The sequence below is a fragment of the Microcaecilia unicolor genome, chromosome 8 (assembly GCF_901765095.1).
Source record: "Microcaecilia unicolor chromosome 8, aMicUni1.1, whole genome shotgun sequence".
Taxonomy (NCBI): domain Eukaryota; kingdom Metazoa; phylum Chordata; class Amphibia; order Gymnophiona; family Siphonopidae; genus Microcaecilia; species Microcaecilia unicolor.
The window spans coordinates 191,206,573-191,232,216 of record NC_044038.1 but is presented as its reverse complement, the minus strand read 5'-3'; the positions used below and the strand labels follow the sequence as shown (position 1 = coordinate 191,232,216).

The 25,644-nt window shown below is 48.0% G+C and overlaps 1 protein-coding gene across 2 annotated transcripts in view; it reads left to right on the top strand.

The window, feature by feature from the left end:
- TPX2 (TPX2 microtubule nucleation factor) overlaps nucleotides 1-25,644 on the top strand; it is a 255,700-nt gene that overhangs the window by 41,900 nt on the left and 188,156 nt on the right. For both annotated transcript variants that reach the window (XM_030212702.1, XM_030212701.1), the window contains exons 6-7: nucleotides 19,963-20,091; nucleotides 21,398-21,531. In XM_030212702.1, the coding sequence (XP_030068562.1) occupies nucleotides 19,963-20,091; nucleotides 21,398-21,531 (263 nt within the window). The remainder of the gene's footprint in view (nucleotides 1-19,962; nucleotides 20,092-21,397; nucleotides 21,532-25,644) is intronic.

Here is a 25,644-nt window from a genome sequence, read left to right as displayed (position 1 = left end):
GGACTCTGGGAGGAGGGGGAATGGGGTAAGGCAGGGACAGGGAACAAAACCAAGTATACCTTCAAAGTGGGCACCACCAGCCACAACACCCCCGCTCTACTGGCAAAGCACAGGAGCCACCCCAGGTAGAAATCCAGGAGCTGATCAAGCAACGTCCACACCTGCTGGGAGAGAGATATACAGTGAAACCCTCGGTTTTCGTCAATTTTTTTGGCGAAAATTGTGTCTCGGTTTTCATTGCTCGCCTCGGAATTCATCGGCATGCCGACGCTGCTAATTTTGCGTTCTCACGTGTCGTTCTTCTGGGGAGTTCTAGGGCGTCGTTTTGCCAACACTACTGGTTGTGGGATCACACTGCTGCCTCAAATTGCCTGCTGTTTGATGAAAATATTTTGTCGTTTTGCCAACACTACTGGTTGTGGGATCACACTGCTGCCTCAAATTGCCTGCTGTTTGATGAAAAAAAGTGCCTGTGCATAACTGCCTGCTCTCATCATGGGACCAAAAAAAGTTTCTATATCCAGTAGCTGGTCCTAGTGCCAAAAGAACAAGAAGGGAAGTGACCCCCCCAGATTGTGTCCTTATGGAGGGGGATCCCCCTTCCAAACAATAATACAGTATCTGCTCCTCTTTCTCCATCTTCCGTACATCAAGAAGAGTCTTCAGAAAGGTAAATGCCATGTTAAATATTCATCTGTTCTACACATTAGTCTTTTTTATTCATTTAAAAGAATTTAGAAGAAAATTTGCTTGTTGCCTCAGTTTTCGTCAATTTTCTGACGAATTATCGACGAAAACCGAGGTTTCGTTGTATACTGAAGGCAGAAGGGGCTAGCCGTCCAAGGTCACTGGTTTTTCAGTGTTCTCCACCTGCTGGTAGGCGGATATAACCCATCAGTTAATGGATTCATCTGCCGTTGATGACAAGGAAGACCAATGTTTGTGCTTCTTGAGCTTCCCCCGAAGCACACTGAGAATGCCGCGAGCCCTTGGTGTCAGGTCTGATGACCAGTCTCAGGGTCTATCAGCACCTGATATCGAGAGAGGTGAAGACCTTCTCGATGCCGGTGCACTCCCAGTGGCTGTTGAAGTCTGTGCAGCAATGGAGATAGATGCTTCTGGTGCCAATGTCTATGCACTGGACTTTGAGGAGCCAAAAAGTCTCTTTTGCTAGGCCTGCCACTCTCTCTATGTTCTCAGCTGCATTCTTAAAGAGAGAGCAAGAATTAGGGTCATGGTCAGGCCCGAAGAACCAGATGCACCAAGGGTGCAGGTCCATTACGGAAATCATTCTACTACACTGGGCGCTCCTCACTGGGAACCTTCTCAGACATCAAAAAGGGCTCCAGCCAAACGTAGAAAACAAAGAAAACCTAACAAATGCCACAAAATACTAAGAGAAATAAAAGGCAACAAGGAACAGATTTAAAAAACTGAGAAAAATAAAGAAATAAATGCAGAAAGGAACCACACAGGAAGGTACTTGAAAAGACTAAGTTCAGCCGTGTAGAGAAGATGGGCCATCACAACTCATCAGAAAAACTAAGACTGAGGTGATGGTGCTAGGGTGTCAGGCGAGAAGGCACCTGCGCACGCAAGTTGCTGCTAGAAAGTTCTACACGGAACTAGTCAGCATCGACACCGGGCTCCATCGGATGACATCACAATCTACAAGAATACTAATGCCTGCTTGTCCTCAGACAAATTTATGTAAATTATCTATAATTTATTTGTTGCATTTGTATCCCACATTTTCCCACCTATTTGCAGGCTCAATGTGGCTTACAATGTTCCGTCATGGCAATCGCCATTACAGAGTAAAAGATACAATTGGTATTGCATAAAGAACAAGGATAACATACTAGAATTAAGCAATCAGGTATAGAGAGATCACATTTGGGATATCAGGTAAGCGGTGATGCGTTACAGTTCCTATGACGGTTCATTGTGGTATGCCTTGTTGAAGAGGTCAGTCTTCAGTGATTTCCAAAAGTTGATTAGATCACACATTGTTTTCACGTCAAAGGCAAAGCATTCCACAGCTGTGTGCTCGTGTAGGAAAAGCTAGACGCATGTGTTAATCTGCATTTTAGTCCTTTACAGTTGGGGGAAGTAAAGATTCAGGAATGTGCGTGCTGATCTTTTAGCATTCCTGGGTGGCAGGTCAATAAGGTCTGACATGTAGGCCGGGGCATCTCCATGAATGATTTTATGAACCAGAGTGCAGACCTTGAACGTGATACGTTCTTTGAGTGGAAGCCAGTGTAGCTTTTTTCTTAGGGGTTTGGCACTTTCGTATTTTGTTTTACCAAATAGCTTTTATGTTGTATATAAGAAACTAACATCCAAGAGATAGGTAGTGAATTGTTCTGTAACCCACATTGAACTAGAAAGGTGACTGCAGAACGGAGAAATTAGTTCTTACCTGCTAATTTGCTTTCCTTTAGTCCCTCCGGACTAGCCCAGAATGTGACTGATGGGTTGTACACGCCTTCCAGCAGGTGGAGACTGAGCCCTGGCCAGCTAGCTACAGATCCAGTATGATCATAACAAAGCAGAAGACCAGAGAAGAGTTACATTCTGTGTATTTGTGAAGCCTGAGCAGCCACCAGCACCATATTAACCATGAACACGTGCCTCTTGCTTGATATACCCCTGAAAAAAAGGCAAATATGCTTGCACTGAGTGTGGCTTTTTTTTTTTTTTTTTTTTGCAAGAACAATGTAATTGCAAAACAACAACGCAGCTCGAAAATACAAAGTTCTACTTGGCGAACAATCAGAGGGAGGGATCTAGGCTGGTCTGGAGGGACTAAAGGAAAGCTAAGAACTAATTTATCCTTCCTTAGCATCCCTCCAGACCGGCCCAGAACGTGACTGATGGGAAGTAACAAAGTAGTAATTTCATGGGCAGGACCCCAGCAAACCGGCCGCAAGAACGTTTGCACCAAAAACCACGTCCTGATGGCTCTGTATGTCCACTCTGTAATGCTTCGAGAAGGAATGCAAAGACCAGCAAGTTGCAGCCCTACAGATTTCAAAAGCAGGCACCAAGGAATACAGTGCTCATGACGCCGCCTGTCCTCTGGTAGAATGTGCTTTCACCCCTTCGGGTATTGTTTTCCCAGAAAGAAGGTAAGCAGAAGTTATTTATTTCTTTAAGTCACCTAGATATGGTGGATTTAGAAGCCACGAACCCCTTACAAGCACCTCCAATCAGCAGAGACAATCTGTCCGGTGAAATTCCTCTGTAGTCTTCAACTAGTGCTTCAGCACCCTCCCGACATCGAGACACTTCAAGCGCTTTGATCCTCCGTCCCAGAGAAAGAATCTACAACGGGCAAAACCACCAACTGGGACAAATGAAACCTAGACAAGACCTTAGGGAGAAAGGAAGGAACAGGGCGTAACACTACCTGGTCTTTAGCAAACTTCAAAAATGGAATCCAACAAGAAAGGGCCTGCAACTCCGACACCCTCCTAGCCAAGGCAATAGCCACCAAAAATATCACCTTAAAAAATATCACCTTAAGAGTCAAATTCCTCAAAGTACAGGACGCCAAAAGTTAAAGGGTGACAGTGAGAACTGAAAGAACCAAATAAAGGTCCCAAGATAGCCCAAGAAGCAGGGTGCAAGAGACCTGCTCCACGTAAGCATTGAGAAATATCCGGATGGCTAGCTAGGGTTTTCCCCTGAATGTGCCCCCCCAAAACAAGACAAAGCCACAAATTGCACATTAAGCAAAGCCAGCGCCTTTGTCAAAACCTCGCCATCAACGCACGAAAGAAGTTCCGATCAGCACAGCACACCACGCCTTGAAAACTTTCCAATATAATTAAGAGAAGTTGATCGCTGCCACAACCAAAGCATCATGGCAATCACACCTGAATAACCTCTCTCCGACAACAGCACCCTCTGAAGAGCCAAGCGGTAAGACAAAATTGACCCGGGTCAGGATGAGCTACTGGTCCCTGAACAGAAGACCGAGAACCTCTGGAAACTTGAGAGGAGAGTTGATGAAAAGCCGAAGATCGGCATACCAAGGCCTGGGGGGCTAATCCGGCGTCACCGAGATCACCCGACCCCTATATGCCTCAATCCTCTGAACTAGCCGCCCTATTAGAGGCCACGGGGGAAATGCATAGAAAAACCCCGCCGCCCAATGCTGAAGAAGCACATCCACTCCCTGTGCTCTGAGATCCTTTCGGCGACAAGAATAAAGGCACATTCGCATTGAGAGAGGAGGCAAAAAGAGCCATAACTAGAAACCTCCAGCGATGTACGACTGCTTGAAATGCCACTTCGCTGAGAGTCCACTTCCCGGGATCCAGAGTGTTGCAACTGAGAAAGTCTGCCTAAACATTCTGTCCATGCTACGTGGGACACTGTAAGAGCCACCAGATGCAGTTCCGCCCAATTCATGAGCTGTGCTGTTTTCAGTTCCAACAGATGACTCCTCGTCCCTCCTTGTTGACTAATATAAGTGACTGCCGTGGCATTGTACGACATGATGCGAATAGATGCATCCGCCAACAGAGGAAGAAATGTTTCTAGCGCCAGCTGAATCACTCTAGTATCCAAGAGGTTTATCAAACAGGACGTCTCCAGCCGAGCCCAAAGACCATGTGCATACTGTCCCTGACGGTGTGGCCCCCAGCCCTTGAGGCTGGCATCTGTCGTGACTACTATCTATCGAGGTGGTTCCAAAGGCAACCCCTTGGATAGGTTGGCTGCCTGAAGACACCAGCAGAGGCTGCCACTCTTGAGCTGCCAGTGGCAATTTCCTCTGCAAGGAGTCTCTCTGCAGCGACCACCTGGAGAGAAGGGATTTTTGAAGTGATCTCATGTGGCTCTAGCCCAAGGCACTGCCTCAATTGTCGCCGACAGAGACCAACACCTGAAAACAGTCCCTTGCACACGGCACCGATGAATACAGAAACGTTTGGATATGCGACTGCTACTTGAGAATTTGGGTCTGGGGGAGAAAGACTTGACTGTCGAGTGTCCAAGCACACCTCTAGATAATCCAGCGACAGACAGCTGTAGGCGGCTCTTCTACAAGTTAACCACACAACCAAGGGATTGTAGGAACTGCACCACATAACCCGTTACTTTTAGATTCTCCTGATACGACTTTGCTCTGATCAGCCAATCATCCAAGTAAGGATGAACCAGAATCCCCTCATTCCTGAGAGCCGCTGCTACCACCATGACTTTCATAAACATGCAAGGGGCTGTAGCCAGGCCAAAAGGCAGCACCCAAAACTGATAATATTTGCCCAACACTGCAAAAGCGCAGAAAACATTGATGCATGGGCCAAATCGGAATGTAAGAATAAGCCTCCGTTAAATCCAATGCAGTTAAGCCTGCTGTCCTCGGAGAATACCTTCTACAGGTATGTAGCATTCGCTGTATACAGCTGAAGAATGAGGATAATTGAAGGGACAAAAAGGAGAGACAGACAATACCCATTTACAATTTATATACTCATTCAATTCCAAATTAAAACCATTCAGTTGTAAAATATCCATCTCATAAATCAATTTCTGGTCCTTTCTCAACGGAATCCATTCAGTATCTCCCCCATGTCAGAAGAGTGTAACCACTTTTAACACACAGTTCTTCAATTCTTCAAATGACCTTTTGAAATACAATGTTCAGCCATAGGTATTCAGTTCACACCAGCCAGCATTGAATATCCAAAACTAATTCAAGGAAGCCATCAGGGCTTATGTGAGTTCTGGTGATATGCAGGCCCTAGGGCCCGAATAAGGTGTCCTTTGCTCCTTCGAATCCCTTCGTCCCCCCATGGCCCTGATCCACCCTCCTTCCCACTCCAGACATAGGCAGGGGGTCGGCTGAGACCTACCCCTGTAGGCTCACCTGGTGTGATGGTCCAGTGGGGTCTTGTGGACAGGAGCGGTGCCTACTTTCTCCTACCCATTGCGGCAGCCACTGCAGAATGGCTGCCGCGATCTTAAGTGGTAGTCTTGCGGTAGTCGCTAGAGTTTAAAAAGGGGTTAGACGGTTTCCTAAAGGACAAGTCCATAAACTACTACTAAATGGACTTAGGAAAAATTCACAATTCCAGGAATAACATGTATAGAATGTTTGTTTGGGAAGCTTACCAGGCCTGGATTGGCCGCTGTCGTGGACAGGATGCTGGGCTCGATGGACCCTTGGTCTTTTCCCAGTGTGACATGTACTTATGTTAAAATGAACTCTGCTGGAGGCGTTTGACACTACGTTGCGGAATGGATTCCCTCCAGGTTTTGATAGTCCAGTGTTGGCTGCTGTGTTGGCTGCTGAGTTTCCTCCTTTCCCCGAGCGTTGGACTGTTGCTAAATGTAGACTAGTAAATTCCCCGTCTTGAGGGTGGCACCTCTCCTCCCCCCCCCCCCCCCCCCCCCCCCGGTCAGGCTGTGGGGAGTCTGGAGGCCCTCATGGACGGATGATCCAGATTAGGGTCCCTGCTTGCCACAGGATTTGGATGATCCTAAAGCGGTACGGATTTTCCACCGCAACAAGCTACTAGCGCTCATTTCTGATGCCTTGCAGGCCCTTTCTATTGAAGATCGGCCGAGTGCGATGCCTCCTCTGTTAATCCTAGGATGGCTAGTACTAAAAAGCCTTCTCGGGCTTTTTCTGTGCATGACTCCATCTAAGAGCTTATTTCTGCTCAATGGTCTGACCCTGATGGGCCTTTGAAGGTTGCCAGGGTATGGGTCAGCTTTACCCTCTGAGTGAGGATCACATGGCCCCTTTTGGGATGCCTAAAGTGGATGCGTTGGTCAAGGCCGTGACTAAAAAGACCACTTTCCCGTTGGAGGGAGGGGTCGCTTTGGAAGATATGCAGGACCAGTGGCTAGAATCCGCGTTGAAGCGGTCCTTTCAAATATCGGGTCTTTCCTTAAGGGCGGCGATTTGAAACGCCTGTGCAGCCCGTGCCTGTCTTCCCTGGTTACAGCAGGCGGGTGTTATGCCCGAGGATGGTGCAAGTTTCCTCTCTGAGCTTGGCCTGTGTATGGAGTTTGCCCTGTCTTTTTGGCTGAGGCCCTTTATGATCTGGTCAGAGCTTCGGCTAAGCAGATGTCTGTGGCGTTTGCTGCCCGCCGCCTTCTTTGGCTGCGGCATTTGGCGGCTTACATGGTCTCTAAGCAGAGGCAGATGAGGTTTCCCTGTTGGGGCCTTCTGTTGGAGTGGAATTGGAGAAGATTAAGACCTAGGGGCCTCTAAGTCCCAGCGGTTACCTGAGGATAGGCCGCGATCTTCTTCGAAAAGCTCTGCTTTCCCTCCTCTTCCAGGCCACGTTTCCGCGAAGCTCGCAGGTTTCGCCCGGAGCGCTCTGCTGGGTTTTCTCAACGTGCCCGTTTTCAGCAGAGGAACTCCTGTCGCTCGGACAAACGTTCTGCAGCGGCTGGTCAATGGCCAGGAGTTCAGGGGCGTCCACATTGACGGGACGCCGGTCCACTCGTCGATTCCTGCAGTAAGGGGTCGTCTTTCCCTCTTCTTCGAGGAGTGGACCAAGATTTCTTCGGATCAGTGGGTCCTGGACCTGATCAGAGAAGGCTACCGATTGGAATTTGGTGCCCCGGTGAGAGACGCTTTTATGGAGTCCCGATGCGGCACTGCCGTCAAATGGGCAGCGATAGAGGAGACCTTGCAAGTCTTGCTGCAGCTCGGAGCGGTTGTTCCGGTGCCTCCTGCCGAACGCGGCTGCGGTTGCTACTCTATCTTGTGGCCCCTCAAAGGCAGGTCTTTCAGACCGGTCCTCGACTTACGAAGAGTCAGTGAGGCCCTAAGAGTGCGATACTTTAGCATGGAAACCCTGCGCTCCGTCATTTCGGTGGTACAGCCAGGAGAGTTTCTCACGTCTCTGGACCTCAAGGAAGCGTATTTGCAAATGCCTATTTGGCCTCCACATCAGCGGTTTCTCCGCTTTGTGGTGTTGGGCCAACATTTCCAGTTTCAGGCCTTGCCTTTCGGCCTAGCCACAGCTCCCCGTGCCTTTTTCAAGGTGATGGTGGTGGTAGCTGCCTTTCTCAGGCGAGAGGGTGTCAGAGTTCACTCATATCTCGACGACTGGCTCATCAGGGCGGATTCGGCAGACAAGAGTTCTCTGAGCAACTTGCAAGCCAATTTCCTCAGCAGGCATCAAATTGACCCGGCGGAATGGGAAGGGGCAGAAGTTTTTCTTCAAATTTGTGCCAAATGGGGGACTCCCGGATTGGATCTAATGGCTCAAGTTCAAATGCCAAAGTCCCTTGCTTTTTCAGCAGAAGGAGAGCATCACTCGGCAGGGTTGGATGTACTGGCTCAACCCTGGCCCTCGGGCCTCCTATATGTGTTCCCTCCTTGGTACGCGGATCTCCGTCGGATGCTGGTGGAGGCTCCACTTTCTTTGCCTCTGGTGCTGAACCTGTTGATTCAGGGTTCAGTCACTATGGAGGATCCATACCAATTTGGTCTTACGACCTGGTTCTTGAGAGAGCGCATTTGAGAGTCAAGGGCTACTCTAACAAGGTCATCTCCATTCTCTTGCAGGCCCGCAAGCGGTCTATCTCCGCTGCTTTTGCTCGGATCTGGCGCAAGTTTGAGGCATGGTATATTTCAAAAGCGGTAATGCCCACGCTGGCTACAGTCTTGTCGGTCCTGGGACTTTTTGCAGGACGGCTTACAAAAAGGCCTGGCTTACAATTCCCTTCGGGTTCAAGTGGCAGCGTTGGCATGCCTCTGAGGGCAAGTCTCTGACTTGTCCCTCGCTTCGTCTCCGTCCTGTGCGGTCGCCGTGTCCGGCCTGGAACTTGGGGCTGGTGTTGAAGGCTCTGCAGTGTTTGCCTTTCGAGCTGCTTCAGTGAGCTTCTGAGAAGGATGTGACTTTCGAGACAGTCTTTTTGGTGGCCATGACATCGGCTAGACGCGTATCTGAGCTTCAGGCGCTTTCCTGTCGGGCTCCTTTTCTACAGTGCTCGGAGTCCGGGGTAACGGTACGTACAGTTCCCGCCTTCCTGCCTAAGGTGGTTCAAGCGTTTCACCTGAACCAGCCCATTTTTCTACCTTTTCTAGGGAGGACTTCAGGATCCCTTTGGGCAATTGCGTCTTTTGGATGTCCACAGGGCTCCTTTGCTGTATTTAGAGATGTCAGATGACTTCAGGACTTCTGATCACTTTTTTGTATTGTTGACAGGTCTTCGACGCGGGGGTCCGGCGCCTAAGGCCACTATAGCCCATTGGTTCAGGGAAATAATTTTTTCTGCATATCTTATTTCAGGTTAGTCTCCGCCTGAAGCATTTATTTCCTCCTCGTGGGCTGAAACGGGTGTATTTTCTCTTCAAGAGATCTGTTGTGCGGCTACTTGGGCTTCTCAGCTCTCGTTTGTACGACATTACAGACTGGATATTGCTGCGAATCAGGACATGCATTTTGGAGCGCAAGTGCTTGCTCGCAGAGTTGCCTGTTCCCACCCTACTTAGGGAATGCTTTTGAACATACCATCAGTTAATGGATTCATCTGCTGTTGATGACAAGGAAGGGAAAATTAGGTTCTTACCTTGGTAATTTTCTTTTCTTTAGTCACAGCAGATCCCTCCCTGTCTGACTGTTTTTGTTTTTCAGATCCTTCATGCAGATATTGTATCTCATCGGGAGGAGTTGAAGATCAGTTCTCAGAGTTTCTACATGCTGTTCTATCGCAGGAGGTTGAGAACGTCCCTCCTTTGGTTATTGCTCTGGTTCTGGGGCGTTTGTTCACTGTGAGGAAAGTTTACATTATTTTACCTTTCTTTCTCACTCTGCTGTGGAAGTTTCGTATACTGAAGGCAGAAGGGGCTAGCCGTCCAAGGTCACTGTAGTTTTTTAGTGTTTTCTATCTCCACCTGCTGGTAGGCGGATATAACCCATCAGTTAATGGATTCATCTGCTGTGACTAAAGGAAAGAAAACTACCAAGGTAAGAACCTAATTTTCCCTTCCTCGAAGCATGGTGCCAAGACATCGCATGCACCAGTACCTAAGAAGTTCCGGCACAGAAAGGAGCGCTCCCTTTCTATAGAAGAGGTGTCTGTGCACCAGTCTTCATGCAGTGAGGTCCCTGATTCCAGTTTGACACCAGCAGTTGCTTCGACTGTCGCCCTGCCGGTGCCCATATCTTTGCTGATGCCTGTCTTTGAGCATTTCGGGGCTGTGCTCAGAGAGGAGCTGGCACAGTTACTGCAGACAAAGGCTGCTCCAGTATCAAGGGTGCTTGCTCCACAGGAGGATCAGCCCCAGCCTCTCTTGTGAGACGCCACCAATGCCTGGGTGGAGGTCCTGGATGCTGATGTCCTGGCAGGCATTGAATTTCGAAGCACTCAGGACTCCCCTCGCCATCAGGGGAGGAAGCTTCTCCGGTATTGGAAGGGAGGGCTGAGCCTTTGGGCCCTTCAGGACATGGACATGGCTCCACCAGGCTGAGTCAGCCACAGACTCCAGCAGCTGATTATAACTATGCTGAGGAGTCTGATTGGGACAGCTCCTGGGATTCATAGGAAGATCCACATTATTTCTCAGAGGAGGAATCGTATGGACTTCCCTCTGATCCCTCTCCTTCTCAAGAGAGAAGGAAATTTCCTCCTGAGGAACTCTCTCATGGGCTTTGTGAGGGAGATGGTGGCCACTGCCCTATTTAAGTTGGTGACTGAGGAAGAGCCCAGTGCTGAGATGTTGACTGTTCTGGACTACAAGTCCATTACACCACATCCTTCAGTGTGTACTGATGAAGAACTGGGAACCTCCCCTCTCAATACTAGTCACACCCAAGAAGTTGGATAAGCAATACCGTATCCAGAAGGCTCCAGGATTCGAGAAGGCACAGCTTCTGCATCTTTCCATGGTGGTGGAATCCACACTCAAACAAGCTAGTTCCAAGTTTTATGCCCCCTGATAGAGAGGCTAGGACCTTAGACTCGTTTTGAGCGAGAAATGTTTCCAGGACAGCCTACAGGTAGTGGGGAGGCTGAACTTTTTTCATGACATGTGGCCCTTTGTAACCTCCAAACAATGGGTTCTTCAGATAGTCCATCTCAGTTACACTCTGAGTTGGCATTAAAGACCACCAAATTGCCCACCGAGAGCATCTTAGCAGAAGCAGGTATTTTTAGAGGAAATCTCTGCCCTTCTGCTGGCCAGTGTGGTCGAACCTGTGCCACCTGGCGAAGAAGAGGGATTTATTCCAGATGCTTCCTTGTGCCTAAGAAAATAGGAGGACTCTGCCCATCCTAGATCTAAGGACTCTGAACAAGTTTTTGGTTGGAGAAAAGTTCAGGATGATTCCCTGGGCACCCTTATAGCCGTGATTTAGGCAAATGATTGCTATGATCTCTGGATTTAAAGGATGCTTATACCTATGTTTTGATACATCCCAGTCTAATGTAGATGCGCTTCACATTCGGGATCTGTGGTCTGCTCAAGAGACTCAGTTTCACATCATCCTCCTCAAATTCAGGGCAGTCTGGAATGCTCTAAAGGCTTTTAGAGATCAGCTGCAGAACCAAATTGCTGTCATCCAAACAGACAGGTTGCAATGTTCTATGTAAACAAGCTGGTGGGGTATGGGATCCTACCCTTTGTGTCAGGAAGGAGTGGAGATGTGGGAGTGGGCCCTCCATCAAGGAATGGATCTCCGTGGTATATACCTGCCTGGGAAAGACAAGTGCCCGGCGGACAGACTGAGCAGGATACTGCCACCATACGAATGAGGTCTCAATATAGGTGTAGCCTGCAAGATCTTTTAAGCATGGGACACCCCCTTGGTGGATCTTTTTCCACTTATTTCAACAACAAGGCACCTCAGTTCTGATCACATGACAGGCTAGCGTCAGATGCCTTTGTTCTTCATGGGGGAGAGGAGCTTCTGTATGCATATTCCCCCAATACTCCTCATAGGCTGCATACTTCTGGTTCTTCTGCGCTTCTTCTGCACTTACTGGGTATTGCTACAGTTCCCAATTGTGGATCGCCTTGCCGAGAACTGTTCGTACCACTCTGGTCCATCTCAGCATCTGGATTACCACCGTCCATCTTAGTCTCTCTTCCCTTTCCCTTCTTACCCTGTTCCTTCTCCCCTATCTAATATAATTATAATTGATTCACCTGTGCATTGTAAGCCACTTTAAGTCTGCTTCATGTGGAAAAAAGTGGGGTATAAATGTTCATAAATAATAAATAAATAAAATAGAGAAAACTTTGCTGAAACTCAAGATAGATCACAGGACCATGGTCCTAATTGCTCAGTATTGGCCGAGGCACATCTGGTTTTCTTTACTTTTGGAGTTATCCTCCGAGGATCCGTGGCGACTGGAATGTTTTCCAACCCTCATCAAGCATCCCAACCTCCAATCCCATGGACCTCATGGCTTGGATGCTGAGAGCATAGAATTAAAATCCTTGGTTTTGTTAGAGGGTTTCTCTCACATCTTGCTGGCTTCCAGAAAAGATTCCACTTAGAGATGTTACTCTGCTAAGAGGTGTTATTCTTTTAAATGGAGGAGATTTGCTGTCTGGTGTGAGGGCAAGGCCCTAGACCTCTTCTCGTGTCCTACCTGAAAACTGCTTGAATACCTCCTGCACCTTTCTGGTTTGAAAACCAACTCTGTAAGGGTTCATCTCAGGCTGGGCTGACTAGAGGGTCATATCAAGGCTTATGTTTAAATCTTTTTATTAAAGAGTATGAAAAATACAACAAAGAACCAATGATATTTTGAAGATACAATTTGTGATACAGAATGTTGAATTCTCAATAAACATGCTATATAAAATTACATATCTTGTCTCCTTTGGAAGTCTTTAAGTTTTAATCTATTTATTGACTTATTATATGAAATCTGTATACTTAATGCTCGGCAGGTAGCCTTACTGATACCACAGACAACTTGTAGACCTTCCACATACATCAAATCATTTTCTTCTTTTATCCCTAGACCCCCCCCTCCCCCCTCCCTCCCTTCCTGGTGGTTTTAATGTTCAACAGATTTTATGGATGATACTGCAAAGAAGACTCTGTTATCCTGGTGCTTATACAGAACTGCAGAATATAGCAACAAACTCTGTTTCAACCATGTGATGCATCTCGTTTCAAACAAAAAAAAAAAAAAAAACCAGACATGACCGCCTATAGTCGGTTCAGAATAAAACTTCTCGCCCTGGGTGCCAGGGACTGGATATAGGGTTCCCAGATCCTCAAGAATGCCTTCTTCCCCTTAGGGGAGGATCCCACCTCTCTCCTCTCCATCATCAGCAATTCATATAATCTATTTCTCCAATGCCAATACTCCGGCGGGTCAGAGTGTACCCAGGCCTGCAAAATCAGTTTCTTACCTACTAAACTGGCTTTCCTGATGAATTGCCTGGCTCCCCCCGTGTGCGAGACAAAAAGCTCATATTGATCCAAAAGGAGACCCTGCGGAGTAAGTGGGACCTTATTCTTTAATACCAACTCTAGAAATCCCACAATTTGCCTCCAATAATTCTGGGTTTTGTAACACTCCCAAAGGTAATGGAATAGTGTGCCTTCCCTCTGCCCGCACTTAGTGCATAAAGGATCAATTCCTCCTCCGAATTTAGATAGTTGCTGCTTTGACATGTATGCTCTATATAGGATCCTATATTGACATTCCCTCATGGTCGCATTTCTCGATAGAGTAGGTATCCTAGCAGATAGTTTCTGAAAGTCTAACTTCAGGTTTGGACGCTTTAGGTCATGGGCCCATTTCCCTAATATATAACCTGTATCTCTACCTCTGCTCGTCTCTCCCAATGCTTTTTGTAATCCAGAGACCGATAAACGCTCCCCTCGTATAGAACTAAAAAATGCCCTTATTTGGCGCCCATGTCCACTACTCAATTTCCCTTGTTCTAGAGATCTGACATAATGTGCTATCTGATAATACGCAAATTGATGGTTTTGAGTGATACCCACCCCCAAGGCTCCCAGCTCCAATAGTCGTCCCTTAGAATCTAGTACATGTTCTAATCTGGTGATCCCCATCGTTGCCCACCTACTAATTACTTTATTCTCCGTACCCGGTAGAAACTGAGGGTTGCCCTGCAGCGGCAGCAGATCTGTTTCCTCCGCTGCCAGCCCCCAGATCTCGTTTAACTCTCTCCACATTTGTCTCAAGGGTCTTACCAATATGCTATTGCTTACCCATGACGGGAGTTGTCGGCTCGGGCATTGTAACATGAAATATAAGTGGTATGGTTTAAAACATTCCTGCTCCAAACTACGGGGGGTATAGTCTTGCCTATCTAATAACCAATCACCCAGGTGCCTGAGTAGACTTGCCTGATTGTAACGGCGGAGGTTTGGTAGTCCAATGCCTCCCTCTCTCCATGACCCCATCATTAACTTCAAAGGGAGTTTTGGCTTTGATCCTCTCCAAATAAATTTCCTTACGTATTTAAGGATTTGATTTATGTCTTTAGCCCGTAATCTTATTGGGAGTACCTGAAATAAATATAACCATCGTGGAAACTCCACCATACGGAATAGATGCACTCTCCCATGTAGATTAAGTGGCAGGGCTCCCCATCCATCTAGTCGGTCCTTCAAAGCTGCAATCCTATTACCAATATTCATCAGATGTATTTCCGATGTTTTTTTAGGAATCTGTACTCCCAGGTATTTGAGTGACTCTGATGCCCATCGTAGTGGGAACTCTGTTCCCCACAACTGCCTCACATTATTATCTGTGGCCAACGCTAATGATTTTGAGTAATTTATTTTAAAACCGGCGAAGTCCCCGTATTCCCTAAAGAGTTCTAATAGGGCTTCCAGTGATCTTTTTGGTTGCGTTAAATGGACCAACAGGTCGTCCGCGAAAGCAGATATCTTAAACCCCTCAGATCCCCATTTTACCCCCTCTATTTCTGGATGGTCCATAATTTCCCTGATCAATGGGTCTAGGACTAAGACAAATAGCAGGGGCGAGAGAGGACACCCCTGTCTCGTGCCCCTCCCAATCGGAAACAAAGGCGACTGTTCCCCATTGATCCATAAATATGCCTGTGGGTTTACATATAGGGCTCCTATCGCATCCTGGAAAGCCCCTTCGATGCCCATCTTTGTCAACACCGCAAATAGGAAGCCCCACACCACTTTATCAAAGGCCTTCTCTGCATCAAAACTGACCACCAGAGAAGGCCGTTTCTGTCTTTCCACTGTCTCCAAGGATGCCAACAGGGCCCTCACATTTTTTGCCACTGTTCTCCCTCGCACAAACCTAGCTTGGGGGGGTGCTATTAGTCCAGGCAAGAGTTTTGCCAGTCTATTTGCCAGTATCTTTGCATATAATTTAAGATCACTATTTAATAGGGAGATTGGTCTATATGCACTGACGTCAGTGTCTTCCTTCCCAGGCTTTCGTAATAAAATTATTTTTGCTATATTAAGGGAGTCTGGCATTGTCCCAGTTGAGATCATGTGGTTATATAAATCTAACAGAGGGGGTGTGACCTGCTCCTGCAGGATCTTATAAAATGCTACACTAAACCCATCCGGCCCTGGCGCTTTGTGCAAATCACTTTGTTGTAAGGCCAGCATCAATTCCCCTTCCTCAATAGGTTTGTTCAGAGTCTCCCTCTGCTCCTCAGTGATCTTGGGCAAATTTTGGTTTATTAAATATAGGTTACTGTCTTCTACAATATCCGTGGGTTTTGCGTATAGAGCCCTAAAATAATCCCTAAATCTCCCTATAATACCTCCAGTTTCCTTTATGAGATTCCCTCCTCCATCTTTCACTTGTAGGATCCTTGAGGGCCCTTTCTTCCCTTGTACTAACCTGCCCATTAGTGCACCTGCTTTATTTCCATATTGGAATAATTGGTGTTTATAGTACATTTGCGTTTTGTGTGCTCTTTGATGAAGAAGCTCATTTAGGTTTTTCTGGGTTATGAGCAGCTCCTTCTTGTTCTCGTCCGTTACTTCCTCCCCTAATCTCTTCCTTCTCACCCGAACCTCCCTTTCCAGACGGAGGATCTCTTTGTCCCTCATTCTCCTAACTCTAGCTCTATAAGCTATTACCTCCCCCCTCATTACAACTTTGGCTGTTTCCCAGTATAGCGCCACCTCCTGTCTGTGACCTCCGTTAAATTGTTGGAAATCCTGCCATTTTTCACTGATAAAAGGCTTAAAATTTGGATCTCTATACAGTTCAAATGGGAATCTCCATCCTCCCCTCCCAAGCCCCCCTCCCGTAACCTGTAATTCAAACCATACCATCGCGTGGTCCGATATCTCGCATGGGCCTATCTCTGCTTTTGGCACTTGGGAAAACATTGCTGGGGATATGAGAAAGTAATCTATACGGGACTGGGTCAAGTGCGCTCTGGAGGTATGTGTGTAGTCCCTCTGCGAAGGGTGCAATATTCTCCACACATCTATCAGGTTGAGGGCTGAGCAAAGGAAAGGCACACCCCTTGATTGAAATCTATGCTGCAGACCCGGTTTACTACATCTATCCAGCTCCGGATCTATCACCATATTAAAGTCCCCTCCGAGTATTACATTGCCCCCCTGGTATGGGCCCAACAGTTCCAATAATTTGTTATAAAATTTCTTGTCATATACATTGGGTGCATATATGTTGCACAAAATATATGAAGTTGTGCCTATTTCCACTTCCATTATCACTATTCGGCCTTCCTCATCTCGTTTTATTAGTTTAGTTCGCATTTGCAGGCCCTTCCGTATTAGTATCAGCACTCCTCCTTTTTTCCCTTGTGCTGGTGAGCCTACTGCCTGTTCTACCCAACCCTTCTGGAATTTGTTATGCTCTTTATTTGAGAGATGGGTCTCCTGGAGGAATGCTATGTCCGCTCTGTGTCTCTGCAGAGCCTGCAGTACTTTAGTACGTTTCACCGGAGATGAGATCCCCCCCACATTCCAGGATATTAACCTAATTGGGGTCATCCTCTTGTTTTACAACCATTACAGCATCTGATAACTTTCCCATTCTGAAGAGCGCCCCCCAGCCCCTGGGCACCCTCCTGTCTTTGATCTGCAGTTGCGATCCGTATGCGGCTGTCCAAACCAACAAGGTAAATAATATATATATATAAAAAAAAAAAAAACCCTTGCTCTCCTTACTCCTTTCCATGGTTCCCCTTTCCCCTTCCCCATCTTCCCCCTATCCCTCCCTTCCACCACCTCTGTACTCCTTCCTTTCCTGACCTGTTGTTCTCGCTAGAGAACGAGTCACGCCCCCCCCCCCCTTTCCCCCCTAGCGCTGACTTCCAGATTTGATATTTTACCCTTTGTTAATTATAAGTTTCTAACTTTTATACAGTCCTGCTTCCTGTTATACATAGTATTGGCCTTAAATTTACATCTTTTCTATGTGAGCTTAGGCACGGCCTTTGATACAGGGAACTTTGATACAGGTCCCTATAGGGGCCTAGATAATCCCTGCGGTGATATGCATTCTACCTTTCTATATAGTCCTTACAGTTCTGTCAGCATTATAGGTATTTAGTGTCTGGGCTTACTCCAACCAAGCCTTTATCACCTCCTTTTCACTGATCTCCTGGGCTGCTGTTCCGTGCGGCCTCGCTTCCTTCCTCCGGTCTCAGCTCCATTTTGTTAGCAAAGTGTAAGGCCTCCACATGTGAACTGAAGAGGTGTTGTTTGCCCTTGTACTGAATTCTTAGTTTGGCAGGAAACATTAGCGCGAAGTTCGCTCTTTTTTCATACAGGTTCTTGCATACTTCTACAAATTGCCTGCGCTGGGCTGCTACTGCAGTTGAAAAGTCTTGAAAACAGAGGACAGTGCGTGCCTCATACTGCACCTTGCCTCTCCCTCTCCATACTCGTAATATTTCTTGCTTGTGGGTGTAATTGAGGATTTTACAGATTATCACACGAGGTCTTTCTGAGTCCTGTCCCGCACGGCCCAACCGATGTGCTCGCTCAATTTTTAACTCCTTCTCCAACCCAGGTAAATTCAGTACCTTAGGCAGCCATGTTTCAAGAAAGTCCCGCAGCTCTACTTCACGTATTGACTCCGGGAGCCCCACCAGTCTGAGATTGTTCCGGCGTGATCTATTTTCTAGATCTTCTATTTTAGCTTCCAGTTTGTTTAGTTGTTCCCTCATTTGTTCTTGCTTATTATCTCTCTGCTGGCACTGATCTTCCACATCCGACAGTCTCTGCTGAAACCCAGTCAAATCTGTGCGTAAGCTTTCTAATTTGCCGTCCATTTGCACTATTTGATCTGAGATTTTCTGTAATTTTTTGTCGACGGATGCCTCTAACAAAGCGGAAACCTCCGCGGCTATCTCTGCTGCCCAGGCGGAACTCACCGCTTCGCTCGACGCGCCAACCTCCGCCATTTTGTTTTCACCCGTGCGGCTCCTTGTGCTGTCTTTCCGGCTGATTTTTGTGGCCATTCCGACCCGAATCGCTGTTTGCTAGCCGTTGTGCACACCAGGGAGGTTTCCCGAGCCTTTCCAGCTCAATTTTGTGGGTTCTCTACAGATGCGTGCAGCGCTAGGGGAAGTTGTTTAACGAGGGGTCTCGGAGCTCTCTTAAGCGGCGACCTTCCCCTCGCCTAGCATCACGTGACTCCCATATCAAGGCTTATAATGTCAGAGCCATGGTAGCGTTGGTTACCCATTTGAGATCAGCATCTATGGAGGAAATCTGCAAAGCTGCAACGTGGTCTTTGTTCCACAAATTCACATCTCATTACTTCTTAGAGTAGGATTCCTGACATGACAGCCTGTTTGGGCAGGCAATTCTGAAGCATTTGTTCAGTGTCTAGAATCCAGCTCCACCCACCTAGGCCCAGTTTCTGTTTTTCTCCAGGCTGCACCTCCACAGCCAGTATGTAAATAGTTTCAGGTTGATTCAATTATAAACCTCAGCATTTTGTTGTTTTCGGTGAGCCTGGTAGCTAGGAATTCCCGTCTGTGAGAATATGGAGGCTTGCTTGTCCTTGGACAAAGTGAGGTTACTTACCTGTAACAGGTGTTCTCCGAGGAAAAGAGGCAGAGTATTCACATACCCTCCCACCTGCCCTTGTAGTTGTATCTCTTAGCTTTTTGATCTCTGATTGAGGTGATGTCTCTTGCGCATCTGGCAGGAAGGCACCCCCGCATGTGTGGTGCTCCTAGAAAATTCTACGTGTAGCTAGTCAGCATGTGCTGGGCACTGTCGGATGACGTTACCTATCTGTGAGAATACTCGGCCTGCTGTTCTTGGAGAACATCTGCTACAGGCAACTTCGCTATTTCTGAAAGATATGTTTTTAGTTTTCTTCTAAAAGTCAGTCAGTCAGAGATCTAACTTTTCTAGGTAGACCATTCCAAGTTATGACCGCTTTGATATGTGAAAGATTGTTTCCTACATTTTCTTAACTCTCTTAATGATAGGGAAGTTTAACAGCAGCTGTCCTTTTGGTTCTAGTCTGTGAGGTGGAGAGAAAATTAATTCATATAGTATTTAACGGTACCTTGCCTTGTAATATTTTAAAGACCTGGCAACTTTTTAAATTTGGTACAAGAAGCAACTGGTAGCCAATTTAGTTTTTCAAGTAATGATGATCTCTCAAATTTACCTGCATTACATATTAATCCAGCTGCTGTATTTTCAAGTGTTTGAAGTTTAGTATCCGTTTCTGAAGACAACCTACATATAGACTTAAATAATATATTTTAATATTAAGGCTTGCACAATTGTTTTAAATTAATCAAATAAGAAATAGCTTTAGCTTTGAATTCTACATAATTGCCTAAGTTGTCAAAATATTTTATAGATCATAATATTAATCGATAGATCCAAGGTAAGAAGAGGGTGTAGAATCATTTCTAGCACTCTTAATGATGAAGTCTCAAATGGGAAGCAAGTTCTACTGAGATAGCAAAGCCTCTATCTGGTTTTATTTCTGTTGATTTCCCAAAGAGCTATTTTTTTAAAATCTTTTTTTCAGAACTCCTAGTAAAGAAAAATTACCAGAATCTGCTGTAGAACACCATGCAGATGCTACATATCAAAAGGCTGAGCCTGCCTTACCTAACCCCAAGCCTCGTCTCATGCTCACTACACCAATGGTCTTGAAGTAAGTGCTTGTTTTATTCACAAGGACCTGCCTTTGATGTATCATCTAGATGGATCTATCTGAATGTGCTTCTATGTGGAGAATTTGTTGACTTGCATTATTTTACGTTCCCTGTCCCATACTAGCAAATTATAAGAGTGACAAGAGCTACTGCAAGGCAAACCCTCCTACCATGCTTCCAAGGATCTCCCTAAAAACAGAGACCAGCATACTAGTTTTGTGGTGCAGAGCATGTACTGTACCAGTGTATCCAGAAGATGAAGCCTATGTGATTTTTTACACGGGAACGGAAAAATGTTTGGAGCAGCACTTCAGTACCAAAGAGTTAGCTTATAAGCTAAGGCTTTTAATATCTTAGCCTGCATGTCATTGGCGGCCATCATTGTGAGGAGGATAGTCTGCATTTGGGTGTCTGTCCTTTAGGAGTATGTGTATGACAGGTTACTAGATTTTCTTGTAGAGGATGGAGTTTCTTTGGTGACAAAGTCAGAGTAAATGGTTGCCTTTATAAAGTTCCACAGCTATATCCTACAGACCTTTTTATATACCACTGCAGATCAGCTCACTTTGTCAAGTTAGCTGCCATTCCTATATAAAAGGCAATTCTATCAGAGAAAGGGCTATGGGCAATATCTGAGACAGATCACAATAGCAATATCGGGAATCTCTAAGGCTTCTCTAGATGGGGAGAAGTTAATCCAAAGCTCAGCCTAAGTATCCTCATTTCTTTTTTTTTTTTTGGGGGGGGGGGGGGGGCGGGGGTAGGAATACATTATAACCAACCTTGTAGTGTGCTCTCGCTCAGTATACCAAGTAGAAGGGGTTATAATTTTCAGTGAGTCCTAGCCCATGACAAAATACAAATGGGTATTGAAAATAAAGGTTGCCTCACTTTTGGATTTGTGCCCATATTTACTTTGACCTAGCAGTTTTTTCCTGCTCAATTGGAACCAGTGCTGGGATCTAGCACTATGAACCTTTATTCACAACCATCTGTAGGATTTTTTTCTTTCAATTTTAGACTTAACTTGCTTTTTATCCCGTCTTTGCAGGGACAAAGATAAGCACTTTGTAATGAGTATTCCTATTAGATTGTTTGTTGCACTCATTTCCTTTGCCCTTCTGTCTTAACATATGGTCCTCAGTTGTGTTACATCTGTCTTTAATTTAAGTTCAGTTGTAAGGCATAAGCTTCAGAAAACCAGTGACTGAATAGGCTGCTCTGAGCTTTGGCAGAGATGTGGACTTGGAGGTTTTGGTAGATTATAGTGCTCCTGTGTTCCTACTGATGAGTTTGTTCTCTTAGAAGGAAGAATGTAGCTGTTAAACCTAAGAGCACAGAGGATCAGGAACTGGAGAAGATGCAGCAGTTGCAGCAGGAGGTGGCAGAACAGCGCAGAAGAAATGAGTCTTCTCTGAAAGCTGTCATTGCTGGTGCAGGTTAGTCTTGGATTGTGCACATATCATGATTTTCTCCGAGGACAAGCAGGCTGCTTGTTCTCACTGATGGGTGACGTCCACGGAACCCCCTCCAATCGGAATCTTCACTAGCAAAGACGTTTGCTAGCCCTCGCGCGCCCATGCGCACCGCGCATGCGCGACCGTCTTCCCGCCCGAACCGGCTCGTGTTCGTCAGTCTTCTTTTGTCCGCGCTTGGGAAGGTCGTGTTTTGCCGCCGTTACGTGCCCCTCAGAAGACCTTGCGCGTCTTTCGCGGTTTTTCTACTTTTCTGTGGTGGTAAAAAAAAAAAAAAAAAAAAAGAGTAGGTTCCCCTTTTTCCCGTATTTCTAGCTTTTTCCCAGCGTAAGTTTCCTTTCGCTTTCGGGAGCGGCCTTGTTGGCCGCCCGTACGGGTTTTTCTCCCTTTTTTTCTCGGTGCCTATTGTCATCATCGCAAATTTTGATTTTGCCGGCGCGATTTTTCCGCCCATGTCATCGAAGCCTTCCAGCGGCTTCAAGAAGTGCACCCAGTGCGCCCGGGTAATCACGCTCACTGATAGGCACGCTTCGTGTCTTCAGTGTCTGGGGGCTGGGCACCGCCCGCAGGCCTGTAGTCTTTGTGCTCTTTTGCAAAAGAGGACTCAGGTAGCGAGATTGGCCCAGTGGAACGTTCTGTTCTCCGGCGCTTCGACGGGAACAGCATTTCGAGATTCGTCGGGTGCATCGGCGTCGATGGCATCGAGGCGTCTTCCTCCTGCGTCGTCGGTACCGAGACTTCGAAAGAGGGCGTCGGTGGTACCGGGACCCCCGCTGGTGCTGATGTCGGACGGTGGTGCTTCGTCTGGAGTGCAGGTGAGGGCTGTCCATTCCCCTGCTGGTGGCGGTGAGCCTTCGGGTAGGTAGGTCTCCTCCTACCCTGAGGGCTCCTGCGGTATAGCCCCCCCCCCCCCCCCCCCCCCCCCCCGGGATCGACCATCTTTGGCCCCGGCCCCGAGGAAGCGACGTCTGGATTCAACATCCTACTCATCGGTACCGGGGAGCTCCGGTGACATGCTTCGCTCGAAGAAGTCGAAGAAGCATCGTCACCGGTCACCTTCCCGACTTGGTACTGGGAGCTCTGGGTCGCCGAGGGAGTCGGCACCCAGCAGGCATCGGCACCGGGAGGACCGCTCACCCTCCATCCAGGAGGTGTCAGTGCGCTCTACCCCGGACAGCCCGGTACCGCCTCCGTGCCCGGAACAGATTTTGACCTCGACGCCTGCACCGGCTTTTCAGTCTTTCTCCACAGCCGCTCTGCACGAGAGTCTCCGGGCCGTTCTTTCAGGCATTCTGGAAGAGCTGTTACGCCCTTTTCCTCCGGTATCGGGGGTGCTTGCGCCACTGGTGCCGTCGAGTGAGGCGACGGCTGGCCCTTTGCCCGGGGTGAGGTCCCGCTTCGGCTGCCTCCCAGGTGGACTCCCCAACGACGTCGGGGGAGGGAGCTTCGCCGCTGCCGGCCAGGGAGTCCACCTCTCGACGCTCCCACCGTGGCCGTGTTTTCACGGAGTCGGGACGGGCAGGGCTTCAGACACAGGTCCGTGAACTTGTGTCTGATACCGATGATGAGGCCTCGTGGGAGGCAGAGGAGGACATCAGATATTTCTCTGACGAGGAGTCTGATGGCTTTCCTTCTGACCCCACTCCCTCCCCTGAAAGGCAGCTTTCTCCTCCCGAGAGTCTGTCTTTCTCCGCCTTTGTCCGGGAGATGTCTACGGCCATCCCCTTCCCGGTGGTTGTGGAGGATGAGCCAAGGGCTGAGATGTTCGAGCTCTTGGACTATCCTTCTCTACCTAAGGAAGCGTCCACAGTACCCATGCATCATGTCCTGAAAAAGACATTGCTGGTGAACTGGACCAAGCCACTAACTAATCCCCACATTCCCAAAAAGATAGAATCCCAGTATCGGATCCATGGGGACCCAGAGCTGATGCGCACTCAGTTGCCTCATGACTCTGGTGTGGTGGATCTGGCCCTGAAGAAGGATGAGTTCTAGGGAGCATGCTTCGGCGCCCCTGGGCAAAGACCCCAGAACCTTAGACTCCTTTGGGAGGAAGGCCTATCATTCTTCCATGCGCGTGGCCAAGATTCAATCTTACCAGCTCTACACGAGCATCCATATAAGAAACAATGTGCGGAAACTGGCAGACTTGGTGGACCAGCTCCCTTCTGAGCAAGCCAAGCCGTTTCAGGAGGTGGTCAGGCAGCTGAAGACATGTAGGAAATTCCTGGCCAGAGGGGTATTTGATACCTTTGATGTTGCGTCCAGGGCCGCTGCTCAAGGTGTGGTGATGCGCAGACTCTCATGGCTGCGTGCCTCCGACCTGGAGAATAGGATCCAGCAGCGGATTGCGGACTCCCCTTGCTGAGCGGATAACATTTTTGGGGGAAAAGTCAAACAGGTGGTAGAACAGCTCCACCAGCGGGATAACGCTTTCGACAAATTCTCCCGCCGGCAGCCTTCAGCATCTACCTCATCAGGTAGACGTTTTTATGGGGGAAGGAGGGCTGTTCCCTAATCTTCTGGTAAGCGTAGGTACAATCCTCCCTCTTGACAGCCTGCGGCCCAGGCTAAGCCCCAGCTCGCTCGCTCTCGTCAGCAGCGTGCGCCTCAGCAAGGCCCCACAGCTCCCCAGCAAAAGCAGGGGGCGACCTTTTGACTGGCTCCAGCAGAGCATAGCCGAGATCAAAGTGTCCGTACCGGACGACCTGCCGGTCGGAGGGAGGTTGAAAGTTTTTCACCAAAGGTGGCCTCTTATAACCTCCGACCGTTGGGTTCTTCAAATAGTCTGGAAAGGATACGCCCTCAATTTGACATCCATGCCTCCAAATTGCCCACCGGGAGCTCAGTCTTTTAGCTTCCAGCACAAGCAGGTACTTGCAGAGGAACTCTCTGTCCTTCTCAGCGCCAATGCGGTCGAGCCCGTGCCACCGGGGCAAGAAGGGCTGGGATTCTATTCCAGGTACTTCCTTGTGGAAAAGAAAACAGGGGGGATGCGTCCCATCCTAGACCTAAGGGCCCTGAACAAATATCTGGTCAAGGAAAAGTTCAGGATGCTTTCCCTGGGCACCCTTCTTCCCATGATTCAGGAAAAAGATTGGCTATGCTCTCTGGACTTAAAGGATGCTTACACGCATATTCCGATACTGCCAGCTCACAGACAGTATCTCCGATTCCGTCTGGGAACACGTCACTTCCAGTACTGTGTGCTACCCTTTGGGCTCGCCTCTGCACCCAGGGTGTTCACGAAGTGCCTGGCTGTGGTAGCAGCAGCGCTCCACAGACTTGGAGTGCACGTGTTCCCTTATCTCGACGATTGGCTGGTGAAGAACACATCCGAGGCAGGAGCTCTACAGTCCATGCAGATGACTATTCGACTCCTGGAGCTACTGGGGTTTGTGAAAAATTATCCAAAGTCCCACCTTCTCCCAGTACAGAGACTCGAATTCATAGGAGCTCTGCTGGATTCTCGGACGGCTCGTGCCTATTTTCCGGAGACAAGAGCCAACAATCTGTTGTCCCTCGTCTCACGGGTGCGAGCGTCCCAGCAGATCACAGCTCGGCAGATGTTGAGATTGCTTGGCCACATGGCCTCCACAGTTCATGCGACTCCCATGGCTCGTCTTCGCATGCGATCTGCTCAATGGACCCTAGCCTCCCAGTGGTTTCAGGCAGCTGGGGATCTAGAGGACGTGATCCACCTGTCCACGAGTTTTCTCGAATCCCTGCACTGGTGGACGATTTGGTCCAATTTGACTCTGGGACGCCCTTTCCAAATTCCTCAGCCACAAAAAGTGCTGACTACGGATGCGTCTCTCCTGGGGTGGGGAGCTCATGTCGATGGGCTTCACACCCAAGGAAGCTGGTCTCTCCAGGAACAAGGTCTACAGATCAGTCTCCTGGAGTTACGAGCGGTCTGGAACGCTCTGAAGGCTTTCAGAGATCGGCTGTCCAACCAAATTATCCAAATTCAGACAGACAACCAGGTTGCCATGTATTACTTCAACAAGCAGGGGGGCACCGGATCTCGCCCCCTGTGTCAGGAGGCCGTCAGCATGTGGCTGTGGGCTCGCCGTC